The following is a 27,809-nucleotide window of genomic DNA, read 5'->3' as shown; positions in this document are numbered from 1 at the left end:
TTCTATTTGCAATGAATTAATTGACCAAGTTTTGCTTTGAAACTTCGCCTCGCTTTGGCCACAAATTGCAGTCATCAAAACTGGAAAAAGACGGTTTGGTTTTGGGGGCAGGGGCATCGCAAAAAAAGGGGCGGGGATAATGGCCGAGAGGAGACAATTCAATTTATCAGCTTTAGGGCGAAATTGTAATGGCATTTTCCAAGTGAGATTGGTGGAGTGCTTCAAATGGCTTCATTGGACTCATCGCTTAGATGAACTCCTCAATATTTCCTCCTTTTTTCGCATTTGATATTTGAAATGTGTTTTATTGAATGTTTAGTTAGAATATCTTTCAATCCCACTCCCACTCATTTTCCACAAAATTCCAACTAAAACTAAAGTTTCGCCCACATTCCTGGACAATAAACGATTGCATCTCGGGGCTTTCGGCTTGTTGGCACTAAACAAAAATATCATGAATATTTATCCTTGGGCATAATTATCTCCTCTACACCTCACACACAAACAAACAAGCATAGAGCAGCCTAAAGAATAACAGAATTCCCAGGACATCATGGGTGGTGACAAAAAGGGGGGGGGGGTCGAGCACTTACTTAGGGCCAAAAGTGCCCCATTGTTTTGCCCACGACATGTGGGTGGCACGGATGTTTTGGTGGATGCTGGTGTGTCTCAGCTGTGTCTCATCTTAAATTGCTTGGAATTTATGCATCCTGTCAGAACGAAAAAAAGTTTGAGGGGGGAAGGACCACAAGTGGGCGACAGATTCTCCTGAGCTTGTCCTAGGGCGTTATAGGTCGAGCTCATTAGAAAACCGTTAAGGAACAACAACTGGGGAGCCTTCTCTTAACGTGCGAAAACTCTAAAAAAAAAATAGGGCAAAGCTGCCAAGTGGGCAAGAAGCCAGCAAACCACACAGAATGCCTTTAGAATTTTCAATCTCCCATTTTTTTTTGTTTATTTATGTCCTTACTAATTGCTCAGTGTGGTAAATAGAGAGAAAAACCCAGCATGCGAAGAGGAAAGATAACCGCAGAAAAAGGTAAGCATACAAAGCGGAAAATGCACAAGAAAATTGAATTCAGTCCTTCGCTCAAAGGCTGATTTCTCAAGAAAACATAGCTGAAAGTTCAAAAAGTCACACTCTTTTTGATAACTCAGATAGTCTTGTTAGCTGCACTGAAACCTAAAAAGAAACATTTATATACATTTTATATATTTATATCTGAGTTGTATTATAAGCTAGTCAAGTGTGTTTTAAAACTATTAAACATGTTTTTCCATAAAGACGAAAGACGAACAACAAGCCAATGTTGAGTGCCAAGTACTTTCTACTTTAACTGTATTATAGTACAAGTACTTTCCTTAGTAAGTGCATTTTAGTTACACTATTATGTGGAATTTTTTCCCATTCGGTCTCGTGTTGCTGCCTTTTATTCACTGTCGGTTATTTCCGTGTTATTTTAAGGACCAGTGAAATTGTTACATTCTGGGGTGCAGAGCACTCAACTTTCATGGCCTCGGGAATCGCAGGGCGTCCAAATGAGCGCTATTTTTATGGCCTAATGAACTTAAGCAGCTTAACCCCTCAAAATATGCGAAAGGTCCTGCGCAAATGCATGGCACATGGCTTTGCTAATTGAGTGGCAGGACTCGCTGCCTCCTTTAATGCAGGATGTCCAATTTGGTCATAAATAAACGTTATTTAATTAATTGCCACCGGTAATCACAATTTGGCATTTCAATTTGTGCGCTGCAATCAAATGATTATTAAAAGGTTAATCTCCGATTTATTTCCCTAGATGTACAATACATAATTTTATTTCAAAGTTACCCATTTTAATTTCATCCAGAAATAATTGTATTAAATATATATACAGTATAATTCGCTTAGCTGCATCGATAGTTAGCTGCATCGGCAAGATATCTGCATTATTTTTCCATTTTTTTGTGTGAATAGAAAATAGAAAATAGAAAAAAAAAAATTAAGTTAGCTGCATTTTTAAGTTACCTGCATCGAGGCATTGTGCAAAGTACTCGAGGCAGCTAAGCGAATTATACTGTATATTTTAGTTCCCTTTTTTATATATTTTTATATATTTATTTACAAAATAAATGGGCGAATGTACGAGTATTTTTAAGCTGATTTTTGAAAACAGAAAATTGGTTTATTGAAGTCAGTTGAAGACTGTTTGCTACTTTTGCATGGTGTTCATCATACCCTCGTGACACCCTAGACTTCACCGTCCTTTGTCTTTTCGCCGTGACAATTGCCAAACGTTTGATTTGTTATGCAACGAGTGGCAAATGAAAATGTTTTGACATTTATCAAAGGTAAGCAGCGCAAACTTGCCGTTCGCTTGCAGGTGCAAAATGCTTAGCAAATGAGTTTCAGGTGAGCTCCGAATGATTGATTATTCCATATGGGCGATTGATGGATGCTCCCCACTTGACTCGAACCGAACACCTTCAATTTATATTGGCATTTCGTTTATTTTCGCCGAATGCCGAAACGTTGAAATTTTAATGAGCTTTTGATGCAAAATACGAGTTAAGCTGCTTGTCGCATTATTTATGTTAAATATGCTGAATATTTAATTGACGCACAAAGACGGTGGCCACTCAAAATAAATAAAATCCGGTTCAGATACCATAGTATCTGATGGACCATATATCCCAAATACCATATCCCCATATCCCAGAATGTTTACCAAAGCCATTGGCTTAACCGGCTGAGCTTAATTGGTTTGCCTTGCCAACGAGCTGGGCGGCATTTTCCGATTAATTGATGGGTGGGAAAAGTGTGTGGACGAGACGAAAGTCAAGTTGCCATTTAAATTGCCATTAAACGCAATTGAATGATGTCAAGTTATTGTGATATTTTCCAGCTAAGTGCTTGTCTTGATTTACCAAATAATTGTTTTTATTATACAAATTGCTTTAAAGCGGAAAATGAAATCGAAATACAAAGTTTTAATTTCAATTATACAAATACGTTGCCAAATGTTGCTTTTTATAAATAATTTATGGTATAAACAAAAAGTATAAAAAAAAGATAAAAAAGTCAAGCTGCCTTTTATCTGCTGATTCATGGAGTCCGAATAAATATATACTTAAAACAATTAACTTTTGTAGAATTTATATCAAAAGCTCTGCATAATAAAGGCTGAAAAAAAAAAAACAACAAACCCGTTTATTATCCCTGATTTTCGATAAAATATGTGTGTTTATATATACATTTTTATAGCAATGCCATTTCAGTGTTAATTATTCAACAGGTGATTTGAAAGTTGGCCCACGTGCCAATCATCATTTTAAATTCGCAACCAAAATGGATTGAAAGAATCAGCGTTTCCATTTGTTTAAAGCCTTTATCCTCGACGCTTTTACCCTCGTCCTAGTGAAAATGCATTGAAAACTTTTGTTCATTGTTCATTGTTGATTGGCTTGTTTTTGTGTTTTTGTGTCGGTTTTATTAAATGGTCTGTGTGTGTTCGTGTTGTTTCCGCTGGTTTCATGCTGTTCCATTGTGTTGTGGTGCACAGAATTGGATGTTTTCGCTGGGCATTTGCATAATTGAGTAGCCAAAAACTATAAATTCCGCCTACAGTCAAATCGATTATATGGTTTGCTCTTTGTTCCTTCCCATACTCATATACTCGTAGCATTTATGCATAAGTTTTGCATATATTTTTGATGGCGAGCAAAAACTTTTAAATTGCAGCAGACGGCAATGTAAATTCTAAACGCGAAATCCGATTTCAAATCTAAAATGCAGAGCCCTGAAGGGAAAACTTTGAGCTGAAAATTGTAGTTTCTTAGAATTATTCGGCTTGCCAAAAGGAATTTGTATTAAATAGAAAGGATTGTCAGTTGTCCTGTAATATAATATTGTAATATATTATTAGATGCTGTTTATTTCAATGGTAACAAAGACAGTGTGGAAATATGGAAAATAATATTTTAATTTCATAAAGTAAATTTTAAGATGGACATATATATGCATTCAAAGCAAATTGAAGTCAGTGCATTCTTTAATGTTTTTTTCCATTTAAAGTCCATTTCCTTGTAGATCTACCTATTCCCAACACCCTTTGCAATCGGAGTTCTAAGAAAAGATGAGATTGGAAATTGGGTGGGGAAAGTGGGGAAGGTCGGAAAAGGGAATGAATTTCAGTTGGTTGATGGGTGAAAGTGCAAAGGAAGTGCAGAAAATTGGGCGCCATTGTTGACATTGTTTCGATGGCCTCCAAACACGCCATGGATCATTTTTATTTTTGCTCTGTTTTCGAGATTTGCCATTCGAGTTTGTTGCCATTTTTGATTTTCGACCAGCAGCCGCACAGAATCCAAATTGTGAGCTCTATTTGCATATTTCCCCAGCCAGGAATTGCACCAAAAAATGCATGGCAAAAAGGGTTCAACGAAGGTGGTGGTGAGGGGGGGGGGGCTTTTTCAAGGGGGGTTTAGAAAGTGCGCAAAGTGCAACAGTTGCAGAGAGTTGCTGCAACGTCGGCCAAATGGAATCGAGTTGAGTGCCTGCCGTTGCCTGAAATGTGATGCCACGAATGCACCGAGAAAAAAGGGCGCACTAACATGAATGCGCAATTTAATGTAATAAAATTGAAGAAAGTCAACACTTCGTTGTAATTGAATATAAATTGATTATAAATATTTCCCAACTGGGCTTTAATGAAATTCTTCAGTAACTAAAGCGATAATAAAATGCAATTAATTATATATTAATAAAAATCCAATTGGATATTATTCAATGGCGCGAGATTAACATCAATTTTCCAGTGCATTCTTGGCGTATTTATGTGGGTGGGCTGAAGTACAGATGAAGTTTGCATATCGCGACGGCGACAAGTTGTGGACCCAAAAAATGAGCAAACTGCCGCCAGACATGAGACATCCGAGTTGACACAGGCAATGGAAATTAACTTACTTATGTGGGCAGGAAGATCGGAGCACAGAGCACATATTACAACCTGTGCTGCTGGATAGTATATTATGTCATGACCCTGACTTTTGCCGGATGCTTGGCAATTCCATTATGGAGGGAGGAAAAACTTTTATTTCTCTGGCCGCCCTTTTTCGCCCATTTTTTTCCGCATTTTCCCCGAATGTCAAGCAATTTCATGAGCCACGAGCTTCGTATCCTTTTGAACTACAAACGAGCAGCGGCCAAAAAGTTTCTTCCATCGGACACAAAAAAGGTTTGAATAACGAAATTATTGGCTGCACCTGATGATGGCAAAGTTTTGGCCATAAAGTCGCCCGCTGAGATACGACCGGCTGATTAACACTTTTCAAATTACCAACGGTCAGCCAAGCAAAAGAAGTGAAGAGGCCGAAACGAATCCCCAGTTACCAGTTAGAGGCTAACCCACAAAAAAAAAAAAAAAAAAAAAAAAAATGTAAACAAATCTCACACAAAAGCGGGCCGAGAAATACTTTGAGCGAACTTCATTAAGACAACAAAAATGAAACATTCTCATGGGTCGACAGGTCGAGATATGGCCATTTTAACACTACAAGTGTACGGTTGCTAACGAACTTCAGGTACCCTGTAAAATGAATTCAATGTGAAGTATCCGTTTATATATTTCATTTGTTGTTTTAAAAAATCGTATGAATCTATACATTCAATATATTTAAAACCACACTTCTTTTGTTTAAATAAAGTTAAATTACTTTTCTTACATTTATTTTATCTAAGTATTCTTCTAATAACGCCAAATTTAAGTTGAAGCTGAAATCCTCTCACATTCCAAACTTTTTCAGTTACAATGTTTGAATCTTAGGAATGGACTTTTTCTCAAAAATTTCAGCACAAATTTATTTCCTCGTCGGTCACCCTGAAAAGTATGCTACATTTGGGCCATACTTAGAGACATAAATACAGTTTATATGCGATAGTGGCGCGTTTTAAGTGCTTCAGTGTTCTCCATTATTTCTCGTGTTCACTTTTTTGTATATTATTTACGATTATTATTATGTACTTGTTACCTCCTGGCATTTCGCTTTGCGGAATAGCGTTGCGTGTGTGCGTGTGTCTGGTTGTGGGAAAATGGAAAAAGGGAAAACAGAAAGGACTTCCTGCCTGTTGTCTCTTGGCTGCGATGCTGCCGCTATTTCAATTAATTTTTGTTTCGCACATTGTTGATGATGTTTGCCGACTTCGTTCGCCAGCAGCGCCAGCAGGAAAATTGAAAAGAAAACTCCCCGAAGGGGGCAGGCTGATGGGCACGGTCAGGTATGAAAAGCGGTTGGAAAATAGCAATGCGGGGGAAATAAAGCACCTGAGAATGCGAAAAGGATTGAATGCATTACTGCCGGTCTAAAAAGTATGGCAATCAAATAGCAATAGTAGTAGTAAAGTAAAAAGCAAACATTCGAATTTTTAAATTTTTAATTTTGAAGAAATAATAAGTTTAAGTCTTTAATGCTGCATTGCATTATTCGTCTAAACGAACCCACCTAACAATTTCCAGAACTCAATCAATAACAATTATCTGAGACTGCCTTAATCTAGTTTGTGGAATCTGATTAACTTATTTATTCAGCACTTTAGAGAATCCTTCGTCCTTTATTCTGCTACTTTACTCTGCTCCTGGACCTTGCTGTCCTGGAACTTCACTAGCTTCTCAGAATCTCCTCTGTTTGCTGGCTCATTGTTTAATAGTTTCACGCCACCTCATGGCATTTGCTTCATTTGTCAATCATTTGGTGGCAATCATCCTCGCGAGCACGGAGTTGAATGCACTACACTCAGCGCAATTTCGTACATTGAAGAATGCAGTTGGCAAAAAATACATTTTTCCTGCCACTTATTTTGTTTTCTGTTTTTGGTGGCTCTGTGGCTTCCTCTCAACTCACATTTATTTCATCCTGAATGAACACATACATTTACTTTGTGTGCTTGAGATATTTTGGCTGAACACTGGCAAAGAAATTTAAAATTTTGATTTAAAACTAAAAATAAACATATATAAAACTTTAGTTCTGTAGTACTTAGTAGATGGTCAGGAATGAGTTAATATAATATATATAATATATTACAAATATATATATCTTGATCATATTTCACATAAATCAAGCCTCAATCCTAAATTTCATTATAAAAGCGACAATTGTAATAGAACCTTTCTATAGATGTGATAAAAAATATTACAAACTATTCGAGAGTTAAATAGTCATACTTTAAACACTTATTTTTTCTGAGTATCTCGCAGCTTTTGTTGTGGCCAGAGGAAAATCGGATTGTCTTGGCAGCTCGAACCAAGGGTCTGTAATTTAGCCCCATCCTTTTTGCTGGCTGAGCATCTTTTACAGACTTGCTGCTTTGTACTTGCTACTTGGTTGTAGCTACTTGGTGCTCGGTAGTTGCTGGCAGTACTTGCAACACCGCCCACAAAACCCCGATGCCGCGCTACTTCCCCTTGGCCACTTAAGCATTCTAAGATTTCCGTTGCGCTGGCGTTTGTTTTATTGCACGAAGCAAACGGAAAGCACGAAGGCAGAAGAGCAGAAGAGCAGAAAGCAAAAGCAATAGCAACAAATAAATATAAATAATGAAATACAAAGTCATTTTGCGCCACAATGACAATGGCAACTCCCAGCGACTATATTCCACACTCCAACCTAGGATGCCACGCCCCCATAGCTGCCTCAACCCCCAGGTGGATATGACAGCAGTCATATGCTTATGCCACCAGGGGACCCCCCATTTTCCATCCACCATCAACAATCTAGCATCCATATCGGTTGCTGTTTATGTTTCTGTGTATCTTTCTATCTCAGTATCTCAGCGTGTGCGAATGAGATATCTGAGGCTCTTTATTATCCGGACAATGATTACATAGGCACAGCGACACAATAGAGGCTACACCGCAAACACTAAGAAGACCAACCAAGCTGCACATTAAGTGTAATTTGGGACAATAATTAAAATATTTCTGCAAAAATGTGAAAAATTCGGAATCATAAATGTTAAAAGAGAGCAAAAATGAAGGTTGCTTATGTTTATGGTTAAAAAACGGGCATTTAATTGTATAATGAACCGAATTGATAAATACTTAATATCTTATTATCAAAGCAAAAAGGTAACTAAAAACTAATAGTTTTTAAGCAAATTTAAAGGCAATGTCTAGAGAATGTGAGCCAGAGACGCCGATCAAATTAGGCGCGAATGGGCGAACTGCGTGAGTGAATGCTGATTGTGTGCCCGAAATTCACGATTCCACTCACAGATATTCGCCATTCGGCAGGGGAATGGTGTCAAGAAGACACTAGCCAGATGGAAATTCCGAATAGAGATAGAGCCGTACGCATTCCGGACACGCACAGCCATACCGATGCAAATGCTGCGAGTAATGGACAGTGGGTGGGAACTATTTATGGTTTTGGCATGGGGCGAAGTCGCATTCACAATTGGGCCTACAATTGTTGATGCCATTCGACAGCCGTTGAAGGAAAGCGAAAGGAAGCCCTCATCCAAAACTGAAACATAAACCGAAATCAAAGCAGTAACAACCATCTTAACAATTCCCAGAGGCAATGTTCGGGTTTTTGTTTTTGTTGCTCGGAAAACCACCTTTAAAGAGGATCTCGCAGAAATCTTTTCAGAATTCTCTCACCGTGTTGGAAAATCCATTCGCAATCACTTATGCAAACGCATTCGTTGAGGCCCGAAAAAATGGCGTTCAGAAACTCAGCGGCCGCGGTCTCTCTCAAATATGCAACGAATTTTCCTGCTGTTTGACAGCGGCAACAATTGCAACTTGATTGGCCCAAAGGGCCGTGAAAATGCGGCCAAAAGGAAAAACACTGTGATACTGTGAAAACAATGTTGGCAAATGGGAAACGGAAAACGTTTCATGCATATGCAAGTTTCTGTGTTAATTGTGTTGTCGTGTTTCTGTTATTCAGCGAGAAGTGTGGTCACACTTCATTTGTGTGGCCCTCGCCCGTGGGGAAAGTGCAGCCACATTAATTTATCGTGATGAAACATGTCGCACTCATATTGCCTGCCTTTTGTGATTTGCCCGCAAAATAAATTACATCGTAAATCAAATGAGTTTTCGACTTTTTAACTGAGTTGCAAGTATTTACCATAGCTTCCTTTTAAGTTATTGTAATAGGATTACTTATGCGAGAAATACTTTTCCAAAAAAAAATGCTATTTGAAGTTATTTTGCCATAATTGAGCGTAACAATTTGAAAGCAGTGGCAATTGGAAACCCTATTTTCCTAGCTTAGGTTGAATGCATAAATGAATGAACGAATTTCCCAGCCACTTGCCACAAGAAAGTGCAGCATGCTCACCGAATGCTATTTTGCCTTAAATATTTCTGAGTTTTCCCCTATTGTGACTGGCATAGTCGGAGTTTTTCCCAGCTCTCTGAATTTTCCGAGGGACCTTGCCCGGCCCGCTTGGCTTTTCCCGCCATCCTGCCGTTTGCCATGGTGCGTTGCCCCGGGCGGTTGGGCAACTAAATTGAGCTGGATGCACAACTGCTGGCTTGTCATTTGGGTGGATGTGGATGTGGATGAGGGCAAAGCTGGCGCTGGAGCAGAAGGATCCCAGGAATCAGGGAATTCACGTTTAAGTTTCGCCGCCATCGAGCTACTGCATAAATAAAGAGGCGCAAATTAAATTTGAAATTTTGTTGCCACAAATGCGGCAAAGGTGGATGAGTGTAGCTCGAATGGATTTGCCATGTCTGCACTTGTTGGCTGCCGTTAATCGGCAATGCGGTTTCTCGATTTTGCCAAAAAAAAAAAATAAGCAACAAGAACACAAAAAACGAGTAACCGAAAACAGGAAATAAATAAACGCCAAAGTGGATAAAACACGTTGTCAATGACAGCAGCGAAAAATCCGCGCAAGGTTGATGGGTTTCCTCCTTTCAGTCGCAACTTTCAGCATTCAAGAGGACATTTATTAGATGGTAAATGCAATTTGGCATTTCATAACTGCTGCCATATTCTCCATTAACTTAAAAACAAAATCAACTGAATGTACTTTAAACAAAATATTTTAAATGGCAAAAAACTCATTGATTATGTTTAAGTACATATTAATCTAAAATATTTATATGGAGATTACAAAAAAGTATATATACAATTTTACTCTAAACTGCTATTACTACAATTTTTTTAGTTTACTAATAATTAAAAACAAAATTTCTTATGCCAGTTTTGGTTTGGTTCCAGTAATTTGCCAGTTTCTCAACATTTCTCCTTTATTCGACGTGTGAGTTTTTGGGGACTTGAACGCATAAAGTAAATTCTTTGAGCGTTAATATTTTGATTTTATGACTGACATTTTTTGGCCATTTCAGTTTTTTTTTTTTGGCCTTTCTGCTCGCACTTTGTTTTTTCGGCGTCCTTATCGGGAACACGCATCATTGACTTGAAGGCTTTTCCACACACACACACACATACAGAACACATCCAATCTCGTAAAGTTTACGATGGCTGTTTTTCGGTGTTTCCCGTTTTTTGTCAATGGAGTTGGGTGTTCCCGGGAATATTTCACTTATGAGCGAATGATAGACGTGCCATAACTTCTCATACATCGTGTCTTTTCAGATACATTCTCAAGATGCAGACGAATGTGCAAATCGACTCGAAGAATCTGCGCAGCACCGATGACAATTTCCGTTCCCGTGGCCATCACATCACCATCGAGGTGAGTGTCCACTTAACACATGTCCTTTGATGCGGGCAGTGGATATCCTGGCTGGCGATGGATACCAGTATACATAGACATCCTGCCCGGAGCCGCAGCAACCAAACAGTGAAACATCGAGACATGCTCGCATTTCAAGCATATTAATTACAGTTGAAAGTTTGGTCCTCCGCCTCCATTCTCATCAGCTACTGGGGGCCATCAAATTGAATTGGTCCGTTGCTTTGGGTGATTTCTTGATGGCCAGACAAGGTTGGAACTTAATTAATTATGCTAGATGGAAGACCGGGATCATATGTGGGCGGCAAGCTCATGATTTGATTTGTTTGTCCATACGACGATGGCCATTAATTCAATTTACCATATTTTCTTAACACGCCTAGGCCGAAAGTTTCACATTTACTTAGATTATGTTACGTCAAAAGCGGTCTGATGAACTATGTTGTCTGACAAAAAGAATAATAAAGGAATAATACGGGTTTACAAATTGTCTGGGGGATATACACATATCTGTTATTTTAAATTGATTAGATATTCTTTACAGCGGCTAGTTGCGAAAGCAAACATTTAAAATGTTTTAAATAATAGTTTTATATAGATTATTTTGTAGGGCTTATTTGAAGCATTGTTAGTTATAAACTAAAAAACAATTGACTAAATTGTTATTTTTATAAAATATAAAATGTATTGATTATATTTTGGGATATAATTAAAACTAATCTGGAATTTATATTATATTATAATATATTACAATATAATATTTGAAATATTCTTTTAAACATTTTTCAAATGAAGAACAGAAGGAATATTTATTCTTATAAAAAGTCTTATTTATTTATTTTAGCCAGTCCGGCTAAAGATTGCACATTGTTATTACTGATTTCAAAAATATTCCAAAGAATTTGAAAAAACTTTTTCAAATAATGACTATTTTCTTTCCGGGCATATGTTGACTGGGTAAATGAGCCAAAGCTTTTCAAAAGCAGCGTCTGCAAAAGCTTGCCTGCAAATAGTTACCATTCAAAACGGAACTGTACAAGTTCTTAATGTTAATGTAAAATACACCAAATTGTAATAGAGCTGCGGTTCAAAACTAAAGTCCGTACAGAATTCAGTTATGTTTAGCCACGTAATCTGTATACTTTTCCCTAAAATACGTTTTAACTTTGGGGCATGCAACAAGTGTCATTTGCAGAGAGCCAATCCTGAGCTTTTGCAGCGTGCGCGCATGCGCACTTCCTCGAGCTTAAAGCTGCGGAAATTGCAGGAAAAGCGAAAAAGCTCACGCCCAGCATCAGCTGCTCGTGCAGATTTCTCGGCGAAAACTGCCATCTGATTTTTGTTTTGTGCACCGCCCCCCTCCCCCCCCCTGGGGATAAACACCCCGCCAGCTGGCCAAACGGGCTTTTCTCAATGAACCTTTTTCCCCGAGTATGGCGTCGCCAAGGGGAGCCTTTGGATGGAGGGGGGGTGGTGAGTTGTGGTCGGAGCGTGGGCGCTGCTTTTCCTCTGGCTTTCCGCTTTTTTGCTCAGTCGCTTGCAACATTTTGGCGCGTGTTGACATGCGAACAGTTCGGTCCGCGACGGGCGATTCGAACGCTTCTTAGCAACGTTATCCATCTTATCCGTTCAAAAGCTGCAGCAAATCCAATTCCATTTTCATTTACCGCACTTGCTGATTTTGCTAAATTTTTGTTCGAGTGTACCGCGTGTTCTGTGTGCCAAAAAAAAAAAAGTAATTAAAGAAGTTAATTTTTCCACGCATTCATCGCCTCTAAAGTTCGAAAACTTTCGGGTTTTTTTTTGTGGCATGTGTGAGCTGGGCCGGCATTTTGAGTTTGGCGCGTAAATAACTTCGCATCAGCTGACCAAAAAGGAGCAACACAAGGAGCAAAAAAAGAAAAAAGCAAATGCTATAGCCTTCAACGGTAGCTCTGTTTGCATTCGCACTTTGTATGGGACAGAAATCTGTTTTATTATCCTTCCAAATGGGATTATTAATTTAGCCATCAGGCATGAGTACCCAGTAATTCCATCCTAATTGTCACTTGCCAACGAAGGACAATGTAATGCGAGCGATGAGAGAAGGTCCTTGTGTGTGTGTGTGTGCATTTCGAAATTAATATATAATATTTTCTGCGATAACAGCTGTCGAGCTGTTGAGCATTGCACCCCGTTTAACTGCCGGGAAAATCGAGATTATTAATCAAGTCGGCACACTCGAGGTCATGGCGTTGGGTAAAACTTTCGTTGTTTGTGGCGTAAACAAAGCAGCCAGGCTAAAAGTAAAAGTGAACAACAGTTTCGAATGTTTCTCGAAGGCGCAAAACTTTCCCAGCAAATTTCACATATAAGTGGCAAAGTTATCGAGAGTGTTTCGTTTTAATTGGGGAAGTCAAAAGTGGGTAAATACATACATCGACTTATAAGCGACATAAATGTGTTTAAAAAGTTTTGAAACACATGTGCTTGAAAAGGAATCATTTCGATAAATTTTTTAAATCATAAAATTTAAATACAAATTTTATCATATATTAAAATATTTGAAAAGTGTTGCTGTGAAAGCAGATAGATATATATTCAACAGTTTTTTTTGTAAATGACATTATAAGATATAATATTGATAGAAATGCAGAAAAATCAAAGGAAATATTTAGCCCCAAGCGATATAAGATTGCCATCATGGACTTAAAAATTATGTTCTTCTGGATAAACTGTAATAAGAAATAACTTTCTTAAACCCGCTGATTTATCTTTGAAGATTGATTGGCCCCATTGCAAGTGTCCCGCAGGCGAATTAATTTATTTAGCACACTTTGTGGGGCTCTTCATATGTACTACGGCAGACCTTGACAATGTGTCATTCAGCCGGGGGCTGCTGAAGCTGAAGTAGTTCAAAACGAAATGAAGTGAACCGTAGTGAGGCCTTCACCCCCCAAAAACCGACAAATGACATTGGCCCTGACCCCTGAACCGTGGAGGTCGTCACTTGCAGCTTGTTGCATGCAGCTGGCCTGATAAATTTGGAGTCGAGTAGCCGGCTCGTTCTGCGATTTTCACTGGCCACTCGTATTTTCCAGCTCCTCGGGCTGAATGATAGTTTCAAGGCGGTCCACTGGGGTACTTTTACGTTTCGAAAGTATATTTCATGTACCCCAGATCTTGGACTTCGCAATATTCCGACAAAATGGCACAACGGAGTTCAATTTGGTCACTAAAGTGAGAAATCCCATTTATATAAGAAGAGAATGAGATTGGTAGCCTTATAAGCTAATCCAATATAGAATATAGCGATCATTGTTGAGTATTCAAACTAATGGCATTTGGGTTTCCCCAGAAAAAGAAATAAAATCGATGACAACAAATTTAAAGAAGAATACCGTTCTACCATAATTTGTTTGTGTTTTCAATATAATATAATACCTCAAATATTAGTATTTATTTAAATGTGTTTTAACATCATTTTTTTTCGTATAGCATATGCCCAAGTCGACTTCAATTGAATTGCTTTTAAATAGAGTAATTTCTGGCAACACTTTTACTTAACTGCTCTCGCTTTTCTGCTTTGTGAAATCAAATAAAATTGTTTTAAATGGCCAAAAGCTCATTGAGAAGGTTGCCAAGGGTTCGATTCGATTGCCCGCCCTCATTTTCACACGCCCCTGGGCAGCGGGGGTCACTCATCTTGTTCGTGGTTGGCACTCAGTTTGATTATCATATTACGTTATTCCTTTTATGGGCCAAAACGAAAGAAAAGGAAGCCGTTTAGGCCCGATTTTATTATTGGAAGCCAAAGAGCATTTTGGCCAGTCCGAGAGACCTGAACTTCACTGCCGCCCCTTTTTTTTTATTTGGTCGTCGAGGATTTCAGGACTAGTATCCTTATTAAATTTTGTGTTGGTTTCGTTTTGCATTCGGAGGCCATCAATGTTCTTGGGCATAGTGAAATGTAGGGGGTCATTCTGACCCAAAGCGCTGCCAACCGCAAATCGCGTTGTTCATGTGTATGTGTGTCCGTTTGGGGATCCTGTATTCCGTGTCCTGTACAAACATTTTTCCACACACGAATACAGACTCCTGGGATGTAGGTTTTAATGCTGTTAAAAGTTGTCACTCTACTTATAATCAACTCGATTAAAACGAAGCCTATCCTTTGGTGAGATGGCCACCATTTCGGGACATGCTCCCTCTTTGCTCCCAGTGTTTTTGGCAGGCAATAAAGCATTTGCAGCCCGTTGTCAGGTTGACTGGTACAGTGAAGACAGCCTAAGAACTACTTAACTAAATTAGTAAAAGGAAAAGGAATAGCGAAATATAATCAATAGGGATACAATTTGGTATAAAAAAGATATTATTTATTAAGCTTTAGAGTTCATTTTTGCATATTACTACGGCTTAAAAATCATCTCATCAGCTATGATTTTAATTTAATACATTATTAAAACAGAAATCCCAATTTTCAAAACTTATGTGCTCATCCAAATTGGCTTAAATGCGTTACGTGCGAAGTGAAAATGATGCGGCATGGTTAGTTTTCAACTTTCACCAACTTTTTATGTTGGCCCACTTAAAATTCCCACTTAGCCACTGGCGACTGTGCATAATTCCAACTTGCTGAGTGGCCACCAGGAGAATTCCTTCATTCGTCCTGCGTCCTTGGTCCTTCGTCCTCAACCCTTTTTGGAGGTGTATGAATAGTGTGCATCTATTTTGTCGGGCAGAGACTGCACACACACAGGGGGGGGGAGGGGGCTGAAAGTGGGTGGTCTGTTGGGTGGTGGGTGGGTGTATGGTGGCCAGCACTACTGAATGCTGTCCATTGTTGTCTGGGCTACCTTGGATTGCCTGGCTGTTCCATTGTCTGTTTCTTGTTGTTCTGTTTGGCAAGCTGTGCGTCATGTGCCACGCCCTCAGCGAGCGCTCAACGCCCACCGCCTAACACCCACACCATTTGTCCTGGTCCTCTCCTTTTGGCCTTTGTCAATGTAAACAATTTAATTTGCTTAGTTGGCGTAATATTCGCCATCAATAACGAACTTTGGGTCTGGAAAGTGTGGGTATGCCACACAATGACTATCGATAACGGGCAAGAAGCAGCATAAGCCGGGTAGCACGTCCAGAAGCAGGAGAAATTGTGGAGAAAGCAGGTTCGTCTCGCATCTCGTTCTTGAGGCTTTCACTTCGCCAACGTCTGCAATCGAGTGCTGAACGCACTTGAAATAAATCGCAGCCAGAAAGAAACATACACACACCCAATCATCAAAGTGCACGGCGCAAAACGTGATATTCGTAAGAAGTTTTCTTAAAATGTTAAAATCAAAAGCCTTTTCCTTTTAAAATTTGCATTTAAATGTATACTGACAATTCGGCATGCAAGTTGATACCAAACATATGTGAGAATTAATTTGTATATTGCACTTCCAAAAATTGGTTTCGCATTTTATGCATAGTTGGTTAGTTCTGTTGTCCAGAATAAATTATATTTGTTTTCCAGTGAAAAGGTATTATTTTTTTTCGATTTTTCCCAGTGTATTCACGAATATTGTTGAGACTATTGTGCAGACCAACATTAAATCGTTATGGCCAACGTCTTTTGTGTGTGAAAGTCATTCAGTCAGTCTGTTATTGAGTCAGTCCGTCATTCTGTCAGTTAGTCAGTCTTTTATTCGATGCCTTGTTCCACCCGCTCCAACCATTTCCATTCCCATTGTGACCGCAATTGCGTGTAATTGTTAATCTCTTGCATTGATTTTCCACCCAGCACCCGCACTTTTCATTCTCCCATGGCATCGTCCCTTCGCCGTAATGATCCGATAATCAAATTAGCTCACAGCAATTGACCAATTGAAGTCGCTCCGCCTTCGCAAACGGCCCCTTTGCTCCACTTTCAATTGCAGCCGGCCAACGGTGCGTATGATTAACATTGCACTCGCAGAGGAATTGGCGATAATTGCAGAGAAAATGCGAATAAAATGCCAGCAATGTCGGTCAGAGAAAGCAAACAAGATTAAATAAGGTCAAACAACTTTCACATGATTCAACACAGATTTTTTTTGCAATATTAATTAAAATCAGTTATTTTTGTTGTGTCATTTATAGTATTTATAGGATAACGGCAACTGAAAGTACATTCGGGTATACATTACTACATTTTTATCTTCACTAAATAGGTAAAAAAAAATCACTTACATTGAACCTCCATGAGCTTAGCCTAAATATATATCCTTATATCTATCTATCCAGATGATTTCTTCAAGTGACACATAAAACTTTATATATTAAATTAGTTTCTAAGTATATAAACGGCTTTCGAGCAGATAAGAAGAGTTGTTAGGGAGATAAGCAAATGGTTACATTGAAAGTTTTGAGAAAACTTTTCGTTGCCACCCCCCAACAAATTTCCGTCGATGGCAGCTTTCAACGGCAGACGACCTTCCACTTCTGTGTCCTGTTATTAATTTGTTTCGAATGAGCTGCTACAAATGAATGCCATTTAGAAGGTCCTGGCATCGGGGGTCGGGCTATGGGACTCAAATGAGCCTGCTCCGGACATCAAAGACAGCGATCTGGCATCTATAAAACATATACAACATATCATAAATAACAAACAATTATGCGGGCATTGACCAAAAGGGATTGCACAAGTCCACATGGAGAGGATGTTATGTTAAGGATGGGCATGCGGATGTGGCAATGTTGGTCAGGATACGCGCAGGTGGAGCTGATAGATGTAAAGGATTTGCGGCCCAGAGCACCTAGGCAAATCAAGAATGGTTAAGTGGGAATTCCAGCATTCAGACAGCCTGTCAGCCACCAAACTGATTTATGCATTTTGCACAGGACCTACGATTTCGCATTCAGGCATCAGGATTCTGGATTCCGGATTCTAGTTTCCCTCCTTTTGCGACTGCACATGAAAATTGCTTAATTATGTGTGCCATGCTTCGTTTAGATAAAGTCAAACATTAATTCAGACTCTTTAAGCAATTCCATTTAATTTTCATTAGCAAAAGCCGCAAATTAGAAGAAACTTTTCTCGCCGCCCGCCTTTCCCATAAAATGCCAACAATTTTCATGAATATTAAAATATTTAAATTCAAATTCTTCGGGGCTGGCAAAAAAGGGAGAAAGGCGAAAAAAAGAGGACGAGAACCAAAATCAGCAGACAGCCCGAAAAATACTCTCCGACCTGAGACAAACATGAAATTTGAAATTCATAGACTGTTCCACTTTTGCGGCTGCAATTATTAACATTATTTACTTGGCGTGAATTTCAATCAGTTTTTTAAGGGCGCCTAGATACACTGGCATACATGGTTTTTAAATTAGTCATTTTATTGGAAATTAAGTGAAGTGTATCTTTCTTTTTGGGTTCTTAAAATATACTGTTGTATTTCTATTAGATATTTGTCTAAACGATTTTTTATTATTATTTTTTTTTTTTATTTATAAATTCGCTGTCATTTTATTTATTAATAATTTGTATAGATTTCTTAAGTTATTTTCTAATCTCTTGTGAATGTGGGCATAACATAAAAGTTACTTTTGCTCAGCTTTTGTCGTCATTATTTTTGTAAAGTGTAGGTATACCCATTCGTGTAAAATGTTTCTGGACCGCCGCCTCATTTTTCATTGTCAGCAAATTGGCCTCGGCTTAAACGGCCAGCTTTAGTGTCGATTTTAATTAGGGCCTCCGGACTTGGAACCCTCTACTGACTGACAATCCGGGACACTGAATTCATCCATGAAAACGGAAACCAAAACCGAAACCGAAACCAAAACCAAAACCGAAGCCAAACTGGAACCGCAACCAAAGTAAAAGCCAAAGCCCAACCCAAAAGCCAAAACGAAACCGAAACCCTCGGGGCCAGGCGACATCACATCACTGGTCAGCAGGATGGCAGGATAACAGGACAGCAGGACAACGGGACAGGACATCATTACGGCGACCCCCCCCCCGCCACACCGAAAAATCTTAGTGGCCCTGGCCATAAATCAAATAAACGCCGACTAAGCTGAAAAACACAACAGGGCGGTCAAAAAAAGCTGCTACGAAAATGCCCACAAAGAAAATACATGAAAAACAAGAAGGAAAATTAACAAACCGGACTTAAAATACCCTTAAAATATGGTTAGTTAAGATTCGCCATAATTAATGAATACATACAATATTACAATGGGAAAATGTATGGTATTTCTTTTTAAATATTTAAAACAATCCATTCAAATATTATATGTGAATTTAAATAATTCAAATTGAATAAAAAAAAAAATGATTAGAACTTTTGAAGTTATAAATATTGGATCGTATATTTATTGTTGTTATAATAATTACATAATTGCGGTCTAACATTGCTTATAATACACTGCATAGTTAATTTAGTTGTATCCCTAATCAAATCGCAAATGTAATACGATTTAACTATTATGAACAGTAGTGTATGTATATATCATTATATTACAATACGAAATTGATTAAACTATCATTCTAGATTGACCCCAGTATGATCCATATTGAAGTCAAGTATAATTCCTCTTTGATCCCAGCACATGCCGTTATTGATTTAATGATAATCCATAATCGGAAACGTAATCTACATTATTATTGTCTAGGAATCCACTATGACCTTTTGCGAGAAAGGGCAATATAGACAAAAAACAATGCCAAATCCGGATTTTTAGGGCCACAGGATGTGGTGGGAGGATTCCGGTCATGGGGACAGTGGTCTATGCGGTAGGGTTTCCTCCTCGAGGTTCACGGCCGGAGCACATGATAAAAATTGACACCATCGCCGGGAGTGGAGCGATTGCCCGGAGATGCCCGGCCGTAAAAGGCCTCTGGATTGCGGACTGCGGACTAAGGTCTATGGACTTTTGCCGTTTTTGGGCCGTAATAAAAATGTCGTTGCATTAGTGTCTGAAAGTGCGTTGAGTTCAGAACCCCCAGTCCCATACATATAAGTACATATGTATGTATGTACGTATGTGTGCTTGTATGAGGGGCGTAATAAAAATTTAGTATGTGTCACATTGTTGCCCCAGTCGCTCGGCGTGTCTCCATTTTGCCACCCTTTTTACTTCCTGCATTAGTCCTGACCGGAAGTCGGCACTTTAGAGCCTTGCTCTTATTGTGCTTTCTTGCTTATTTTTGGAGGGGTTTTGGCATTTGTGTGGGTCTATAGTAGTGGAAATAAATTTCGTCATTAGGCCATGCAGATTAAGTGTTTTTATACGTATTTACTTGGCCTTCTTTTTCATGCTACACTCCGTTTTTGTTGGTGTTGTTGTCGTCTTGATTGATTCGATTCGATTTGACTTAATTCACGCATATTAATCATACGCCCTGCGGCCCCGTTTTTGGCACTCGGCACCGAAAAAAAACAAAATCAAAGCCCAGAACAGCAGCGTGAGAAAACAAATCAAGCCAGAAATCTTGTTCAAAATTTCAAGGCATTTAGCAAAGTAAACAGCCTCGAGACACGCTTGAAAAAGTAATTATGCATGGGATAGTGGGGCAAGTGGGTGGCTTGGGTTGGTTGGAATGAGTATGGATGGATGGGTTCTCCAAATGCAGAGTGTTGGCCATGGTTCATTGAGTTAGCGAACTGGTCTTATTAATGACAGACAGGCGGCCTTGCTGGCGATTGCATATTAAGTTAGGAAACTTGATTACGCATTTGTTCCTTCGAATAATGCTTCAAGTTCTTATAAACTAGTCTTAAAATTTATCAGCTTGCACATCAACAATTAATTATTCATCTACTAGACAGCAAAAAGTAGCAAATTCATATTGAAATCTGATTCCGCTTTAGAAAGTTCGAGTTATGAAGCTTGAAGTCTTAAGTTTAAAGAATATTGAAATATTTTAGGACAATGCTATGGAATTTATTTTAAATAATAGGTTATTAAATTTAATAGCACAATTAAGTATTTCATGAAACCCAAGTTTCCCGCTAGCCTTCTTCGAAAATATATGACTTTAGTTTCGCATATCGATGATGAGATCTTGTGAAACTATTCTCGTCTAACTCTGGTTCAACTGCAATTAGTTTTATTCCCAAAACCCAGCATATCGATGATTCCTGATTGAATCATAACTTGTTAATATTCTCACTGAGTTTTCCCACTTTTTTTTTTTTTTGCGCCACCGCACCGCCCCGGCATTCAATTAAGGCAAGTTTCCCAGCGGAACTAGTTCCACGAGTTATCGGTGTGCCACGCCCCCTCGGGCCACCATTCGCTTTTGGGATATGGGGCGTTAGCCGTTATTTATTGATTACGTGTCATATCACTCATACGCGCCGTTGTGCGCCCCATCGTTCGATTCGCTGCTGTGCGATTCGAGTCGAGTCGATTGAAATGTAACGCAAGTGGATGCGAGGGTGCAGAAGGGCCAGGACGCCATGAAACTTGGCCCAAAAAGTGGGCCAAACTGCTGGGTGGGGGGTGCTGAGGGGGCCAAAAGGACATGAAGGCATCAGCAGCCAAACGAAACTTGTGCAAATAATTAAGTGCGCTTAAGTGATTTGCTCGACATCGACATCGAGCGATGACTACATGAAGATGACGACGACGATGATGGTGCACAGAAAATAAAATGTAAAAGAATGGCGACCAAAATTAAATACAAAATAAAATAAGTAGTTAAAGACAATTGAAATCGGTAAAATCATTGATATGATGATGATATATAGCGAGACTGCAATTCACAACATCAGGATGGAAATATTAAAATTAAAATAGAAATATCAATAGTCAAAAGCAAATTTTAATTTAACAAGTATGTACATCCTAGTTTTTTTTTTCGATAATTTTAGTAGAAATATCGTAGCGAATGACGTTGCCAGCACAAATGGGTCAACAATTACTACGGCAAATTTGTGCATAGCCTTCAGAGTTAGTAATGTTTGTTGATGAGGCTCAAAAGTTGATTAAGAAAGCCGTTGTTTGTAGTGCAAGGAATGGAAAATTCTCAGCTGACTTAGGCAAAAAATGATGAGGACCATAAGAAAATGGGCTAAATCGAATCATGGAACACATTTAAGTCCACTTGAATAAATTTTTGTGCATTTCACAAAGTAAACACATATATTTTGGTTTTGTGGGCCCAACTCTGCTTGCCAAGTCCATTCAAATGGACCAAAATCTACACAATCTTTTGATTCCTTCTCCGTTTCTATGTTTTCCGTTTCGGGCCTTCTCAAAATAACAAGCCACTGAGATATCCTGCGGCTTTGCTGTCCTCTTAACTTGAGTCGACCATGGAAAGCAATCAGCGAGTGCTACTTCTATTGCCACTGCTGTTTACCACTACGGTTGCACAGTCAACATTTTCGAGTATTCTGTACTTTAAAAGTAACTTGATTTATTTAAAATTACGCAAAAGTGTAGCATTGTTCTTTGCTTTCTAAAAAAAGGGGCTGAATATAAAGCACTTAACCAAAATTTAAATAAGAAATGAAGTTTCAGAATTGATGAGATATTATTTTATCGAATCATAAATTTATGACGTTATAATTTAATTTGAATACTGCGATTTGAAAAGCGTTTCTCTCAGTGCCTGGCTACACTAGCAGTGTAAGACGTTTTGGTGTTGTCTAAATTTGATCAGAATACCAAAAAAAAAACTCACTTTCTGTTCTGTTTGACTGGGCAAATTTGCCCAAATTGTTGAAACAATCCGTCAATGCCGACGGGTTGTCCTTGGGAAGCCTGGGCAATCCTTGTCCCGCCATCCTTGCACAAACCGAAACACCAAGTGAAGCTGTTTTTTATGGCTCTCCATGTTCTTTATTTTTTTTTTTTTGCTTTCCTAGCCGTTTGGAGCTGCTGCAGCTCTCGTACAAATCCCAAATGGCCCGCAGCTGCTGCAGGTGGCCAGGGAATCGAGCCAAGGACATGGAGTGGGCGGTTGGGGGGTCGGGGCGAAGGGCAAGGACAATGAGGGATAAGTTTCCAGCAGGAGGAGATGCTGCCAAGGAAGGCAGACGAAGGTCGCTTGTAGGTCGTGTGCCGAAGGTCAACCGACAGTAATTAATGGTGCAGACTGCAGTTGACCACCAAAGCCCAAACCTCGCCTCGTGTAGAATGTCGCATTAAAAATGCATTTCTCATATGGCGTCAGGCAGTCGGCCGAGTGCAAATAAATAAATGAATCTGAATAACTCAAAAGCGCATTTTAATTAACTTTCGCAGCGAATTACCCTCCCGGGTCGACCTTCCGCTCAATTAAGCGCCCAATTGCGGCATTCGTTGACATCCGAGCTGCAAATATGTGGCTAAACATGTCAGAGAGCCAAACTCAATTTACATCTAGCATACGGTCAAAAAGAAAACGGAACACTGCCCGAGAATCATGTTCACACGATAATTCATTCACATTGTATATGCAAATCAATGTTTCAAATTTCGTATCAATTTAAAACTTTTAACTTTAATAATAAAATTGTATATCTGCATTAATTTAAAGTTATTGTCGAGACAACAGACATCTCTGGCCCAGTAGTCAGTAGTCGTGGCAGCCAGAATATTTGCCAGGAATTTCCATTAAACGCTTTATTTAGAAACGGTTTCCTGGCTACAGGGACATGTGGCTCCTCCTCCTCCACTTTCGTTCTGCATTTTCCCAGCTTAATTTCAATCGATGCGCTGTGCTTTATTCAGAGGGGCTGAAAGGTCTTGTAATTATGAGCGATTGGCGGGGAGAAGCCGCAGCCGCAATTGAAAAGGAGGCACAGTGTCGCCAACAACTTTGGCACTTTAAGTGCTTCCTGCCAAGAGACCGAGCACCGAATCCCCACCAGCTTCTCAATGCAATTTAATTAAGACCAACAAAGTGGAAATTTCGCGCCCTGCGAGCGGCCAGAGAATAGAAAAGCTAGAGGGAGTGGCAACTAACGAAGCGTGCCGAACATTTTTCCTCTGGCCCGTCGTCGAAAAGTTCAAATGAAAATTAGAAGAAAAGCGTAGGAAAATTAAGCAAAAAAAAAAAGAAGAAAATAAGTTGGTCAAAGCAGCCAAAGCGGAAATTATGTTGCGGCCATTTCTTTATTTTCTTTCTTTTTTTTTTATATTTTTATTTCAAGCGAGACAAAGCCGTAGGGCGCGCAAAAAAAAAATATAGCCAAATTAAGAAGTGGCCAGGAGCTGGTCGTCACTGCTAATGGCGCTTGAACGAGCGAAGAAAATAAGTAAATATACACAAGAAAGCCACCAAATGCGAATCTGGATCCGAATTCGTATCCGCATCCGGATGCCGGAATTTGGATCTTGGATTTGGGCTATGGGGCTTGGGCGCTGCCGAGAGTCCCTGTCAATTATTTGCATTTTGCCATGGGAAACTTGACAGTTGAAAGCGTTCTCTCAATTGCACATGGACGGCGTTTAGAGGGGGTCGCTTTTGCATTTTTGCATTTTTGCACTTGCGGAGCACTGAGGCGCTCATGCATAATTTACCACTCCACTTTCTCTTGGACTGGCCAAAACCATTTGGCTGTCGGTGGCACCGCAATCCTCCTCAGCGGGCAGAGCATTTTCAAAGCGAGGGCACAGCGGAACTACTACCTATTGTAATGATTTAAGGGTTCACTTATTTTTTTATTTAATCAAATCTTGAAAAGCAGTATTAAGCTAGATCTTAAAAAATTCTAATGCTTTGTATAGCAAACTAATATATATTATTTTAGCATTTTTATAGCTTAACTAGCTTAAACTTTATGTTCAGTAAAATTAAACAGTTTCGAATTTTCTTTAGAAAGCTTGATAACTTCATTTTTAGATATGATTCTGTAATGGTAATGGCATTACCTATACTTATTTATTATTTGAGACCAAACAACCATTTTACCGATTGAACGCTTTCGTACTAATGAAATATCCTGTAAGGGAATCCGAAGGGAAATGAAATAAAGACAGGATAAGTGGAGAAAGTCCTGTTCTGATTCAATTACCTTCGCCTAGCAATCTGTCGTGCATCCTCGCCCATTTTTTGCTACCCTGTTCACTGTCCCGTGGAAAGAGCTTGAAATGCATGAGAACATGGGCAAGAGGGCTATCCAGGTAAAAGGGGCGTGCCAGAGGCTGCAGAAATGTACTTTTGTGGAACTGGGTGTTGCACTGTTGAATAAAACAATCAATTCTTATCACAAAAGAAGTTAGTCATTACTTACTTTATTTACAAAATAAAAACTAAAGTTTAAAGATCATCCCCACAGCTTATGATGAATATATTTTGAAGATTTTTCAATTATACAACTATAATATTTTTAGTGGTTTATTTTTAAATATAAGTTATCAATACTTACATTCAAAAGTATAGCCCACTGTGCATGTGTGAGATCCGTTGACTGCGTCTGGTTAAGTTGGCTGAATCCTCGCCGGAATCCGAATCCAAATGCGAATGTGAATCTGAATCCTTGTTTCCGTTTTTCCGCGTTCCGGTTGCATAATTACGTATGCAGTGCGTTGCTGGGCCCATTTTTTGATTTGCATATTAATGCTGATGATACGAGTGCGCCCCCCCCCCCCTTAACTTTTTCTTGTTTCCCCGCATATCACGCATGCGCCTCGTTGTTTGACTTGGACCCATTATGAATATTGCGTATTAAAATGCAAATTAAAGCCAAATTAGCAAGCGGGTGGGCGTTTGGATTTTCATTTTCATTTTCACTGTCACTGTCATCTACTTTTGTGGGCGTGGTCCGTGAGAATTTTAACGCTTTGGCGCCGCCACTTGACCGCCATCATTCCGATTGTCAACTTGAATTGCTTTTCGATGAAGTGTGCCGGTGAATACACTTCATAACTTACCGCACCGCGAAATTTCATGGACAAAGTTTACACCTTTCCGGCATTTCTTTTTTTCTTCATGTACTCAATCATTTTTCCATTGAGAAAACCAACGAAAAGTTTTGCGGTATAACAAAAAAGTTTCTACTTTCTTGCTAAAATGCTGCCGCTGTTTTTGATGGCCTGTTCAAGTTGAGGTGACACATTTTCTTTTCCGGCGCCAAGTGAATGTATAAAAACAAATACAATTTCATAGCCGTTTAGTTGTCACCTTAGGTGCACTGCACGAAAATTTGGCTTACTAATGTGGTATTTAACTTAGTTCTGAATGTTTATCTGAAATATGTTATATGAAAGTATATAATCTACACAATTCCTAATCCATTTAAGGGAGGTATTTTAGTTTTTGAAAGTTTTGCCCGCTTTGTATGAAGTGTGCTCTGTGTGGTTATTTCTGATTATTTTTAGTGCAAAACACTTGATTTTTGTTGCCGTGTGGGTTACCTGCTTGCTGTCGACTCGTTCTGGCTTTTATTCCATCTCCCTGGCTGCTCGTAAAGCGTGTGTAATGCCGTTAATACAAATTTTCAGCGTTTACAAATTGCGCATACGACGCGTGGTGCAGGTGGAAAGGTGGGCATAATCATCGGGGACAAACAGACGTTTCAGCTTTGAAAATGGAATTTTCAACGTGTCAGCAGCAGCCGCCTTGGGCTATATGGCCTGTATATGGGTGAGTGCTGTACAATATACACACTCCGACAAATGTTTTCAATGCAATAATGACTTTTGAGGGGAGCAGTTGAAAGTTTTTTGAAACTTATTGGTCATTTCGAATATTCTATTTACTCTGAGAACTATACTATATACTTTACTATATGATTGTAAATTAGCACTTTTTTTTTGTTCACTCAAACACTACTATTTTCTTGAACGGTGCTGTGTAGAGGCTCCGTCAGTTGTCATATGTCTTCTCGGGTTTATTGACAGACGTGCCGGGTCGCTGCTCCTCGCTGCTTTTCGCTGATTTGCCCCCCCCGTCCCTCGAGAATCGCTCGTCATGTTTAATTAGAATTGCGGCTTATTGGAATTGTTATTTGTCAGCACTCTGCGCTACCCTGCAAACCTAAAAAACCCCTCTAGGCAGGGTAATTTCCTGTGAACTCGATTGGCGGGTTAATATCCACACGAGGTCCTAATGTGATTTTACGCAGTTAATTTGAAATTGTTGGCCTAAAGCATTGGATTACGCAATTGCAGATCAAAGTAGGGGACTTCATATTCCTTTTAATATTACTTGATTGGATTCCCAGGAAACTCTAATTTGTTTGATTAGGTATACATATTTCGTATAGAACGGGAAATATTTATCTGCATTTAAGAATGAAATCAATATACGAAATGTATTAATATAATTGTATCAAATTGTTTTGTTTTTTTTTCTTAAAAATTCTATTAAAATAACTGCGAGTTGTGTTACCTTTAATTGGGGATTAACTTTTTCTGCTCTAGAACTCAAACTTAGAGATACACTAAAGGCTTAGATGAATTAGAGGTGATACTTTCTTCATCTACACTAACTTTGTCCACTAACTTGGTTTGCTGGAATTTTCCCACTTCTGCTGCCTCCCAAAAGTTGGCCATAAGAACATATTTTTTTTTTTACGGCCGAGTCAGTTTTCCGTAATTGTTGTGGGCAACTTTTGCGAATTTGGCCAACTTATGATGGCCATCGGCACGCGCCAATGCCAATTAATAGTCGAATATTCCACTTGGGCTTTGATTCACTTACACTTTTTCGACGTTGAGCTGTCAGTGGCAATTAGTAAATTAATTAAAAGTTCGCTTCATTCGTGGAATTTTGCTGCAGCTTCTGTTAACCGCTCTGCCAAAACGACGACTGAGCACACGCCGTGTATAATAACAATAATAATAATAGTCGTAAAATAATAATAACCGCATATAACCATAACCGTCGCCCAATAGTACTGGGGCTCGAGTGAACCGATCGGGATACACATATTAAAACCATGTCGGTGGATTTGAGTGGACAGCAGGAGCCGACCATATCGGTGATAACCACTGTTCCGGTGGCCCAAAACGGTGGCGAAATGGACGCCCTGCTGCTCGGCAGGATTGGGGTGAGTACCACGAATTGGGAATCATCAATGGAATACCACCCATGTACCATCTACCATCAACCATCCACCACCTACCAGTGCCCCTCATCCGAACAAACAGAGAAACCACATACAAAAACATTGACTATTTCCCCTCACTAAGTAGCAAAGTGCGTGATGTTTACTACCAAAAAAACAAAAAAAAA

At 39.2% G+C, this 27,809-nt stretch overlaps 1 protein-coding gene across 2 annotated transcripts in view, besides 1 other annotated feature; it reads left to right on the top strand.

The window, feature by feature from the left end:
- CG45002 (uncharacterized protein) overlaps positions 1 to 27,809 on the top strand; it is a 97,664-nt gene that overhangs the window by 6,684 nt on the left and 63,171 nt on the right. The window contains exon 2 of one of the 2 annotated variants that reach the window (NM_001298429.1): positions 10,597 to 10,696. In NM_001298429.1, coding sequence (NP_001285358.1) covers positions 10,610 to 10,696 — 87 coding nt within the window. In that variant the 5' untranslated portion in view covers positions 10,597 to 10,609. Of the gene's footprint in view, positions 1 to 10,596; positions 10,697 to 27,343; positions 27,625 to 27,809 lie in introns of those variants that run through there. The other variant, NM_001298428.1, reaches the window with a different exon arrangement.
- Positions 1,875 to 2,060: a mobile genetic element.

The sequence above is a fragment of the Drosophila melanogaster genome, chromosome X, assembly GCF_000001215.4.
Source record: "Drosophila melanogaster chromosome X".
In the NCBI taxonomy this organism is placed as follows: Eukaryota; Metazoa; Arthropoda; class Insecta; order Diptera; family Drosophilidae; genus Drosophila; species Drosophila melanogaster.
Note: the sequence above shows the minus strand (reverse complement) of the source record. Positions and strands in the feature narration are given on the sequence as shown.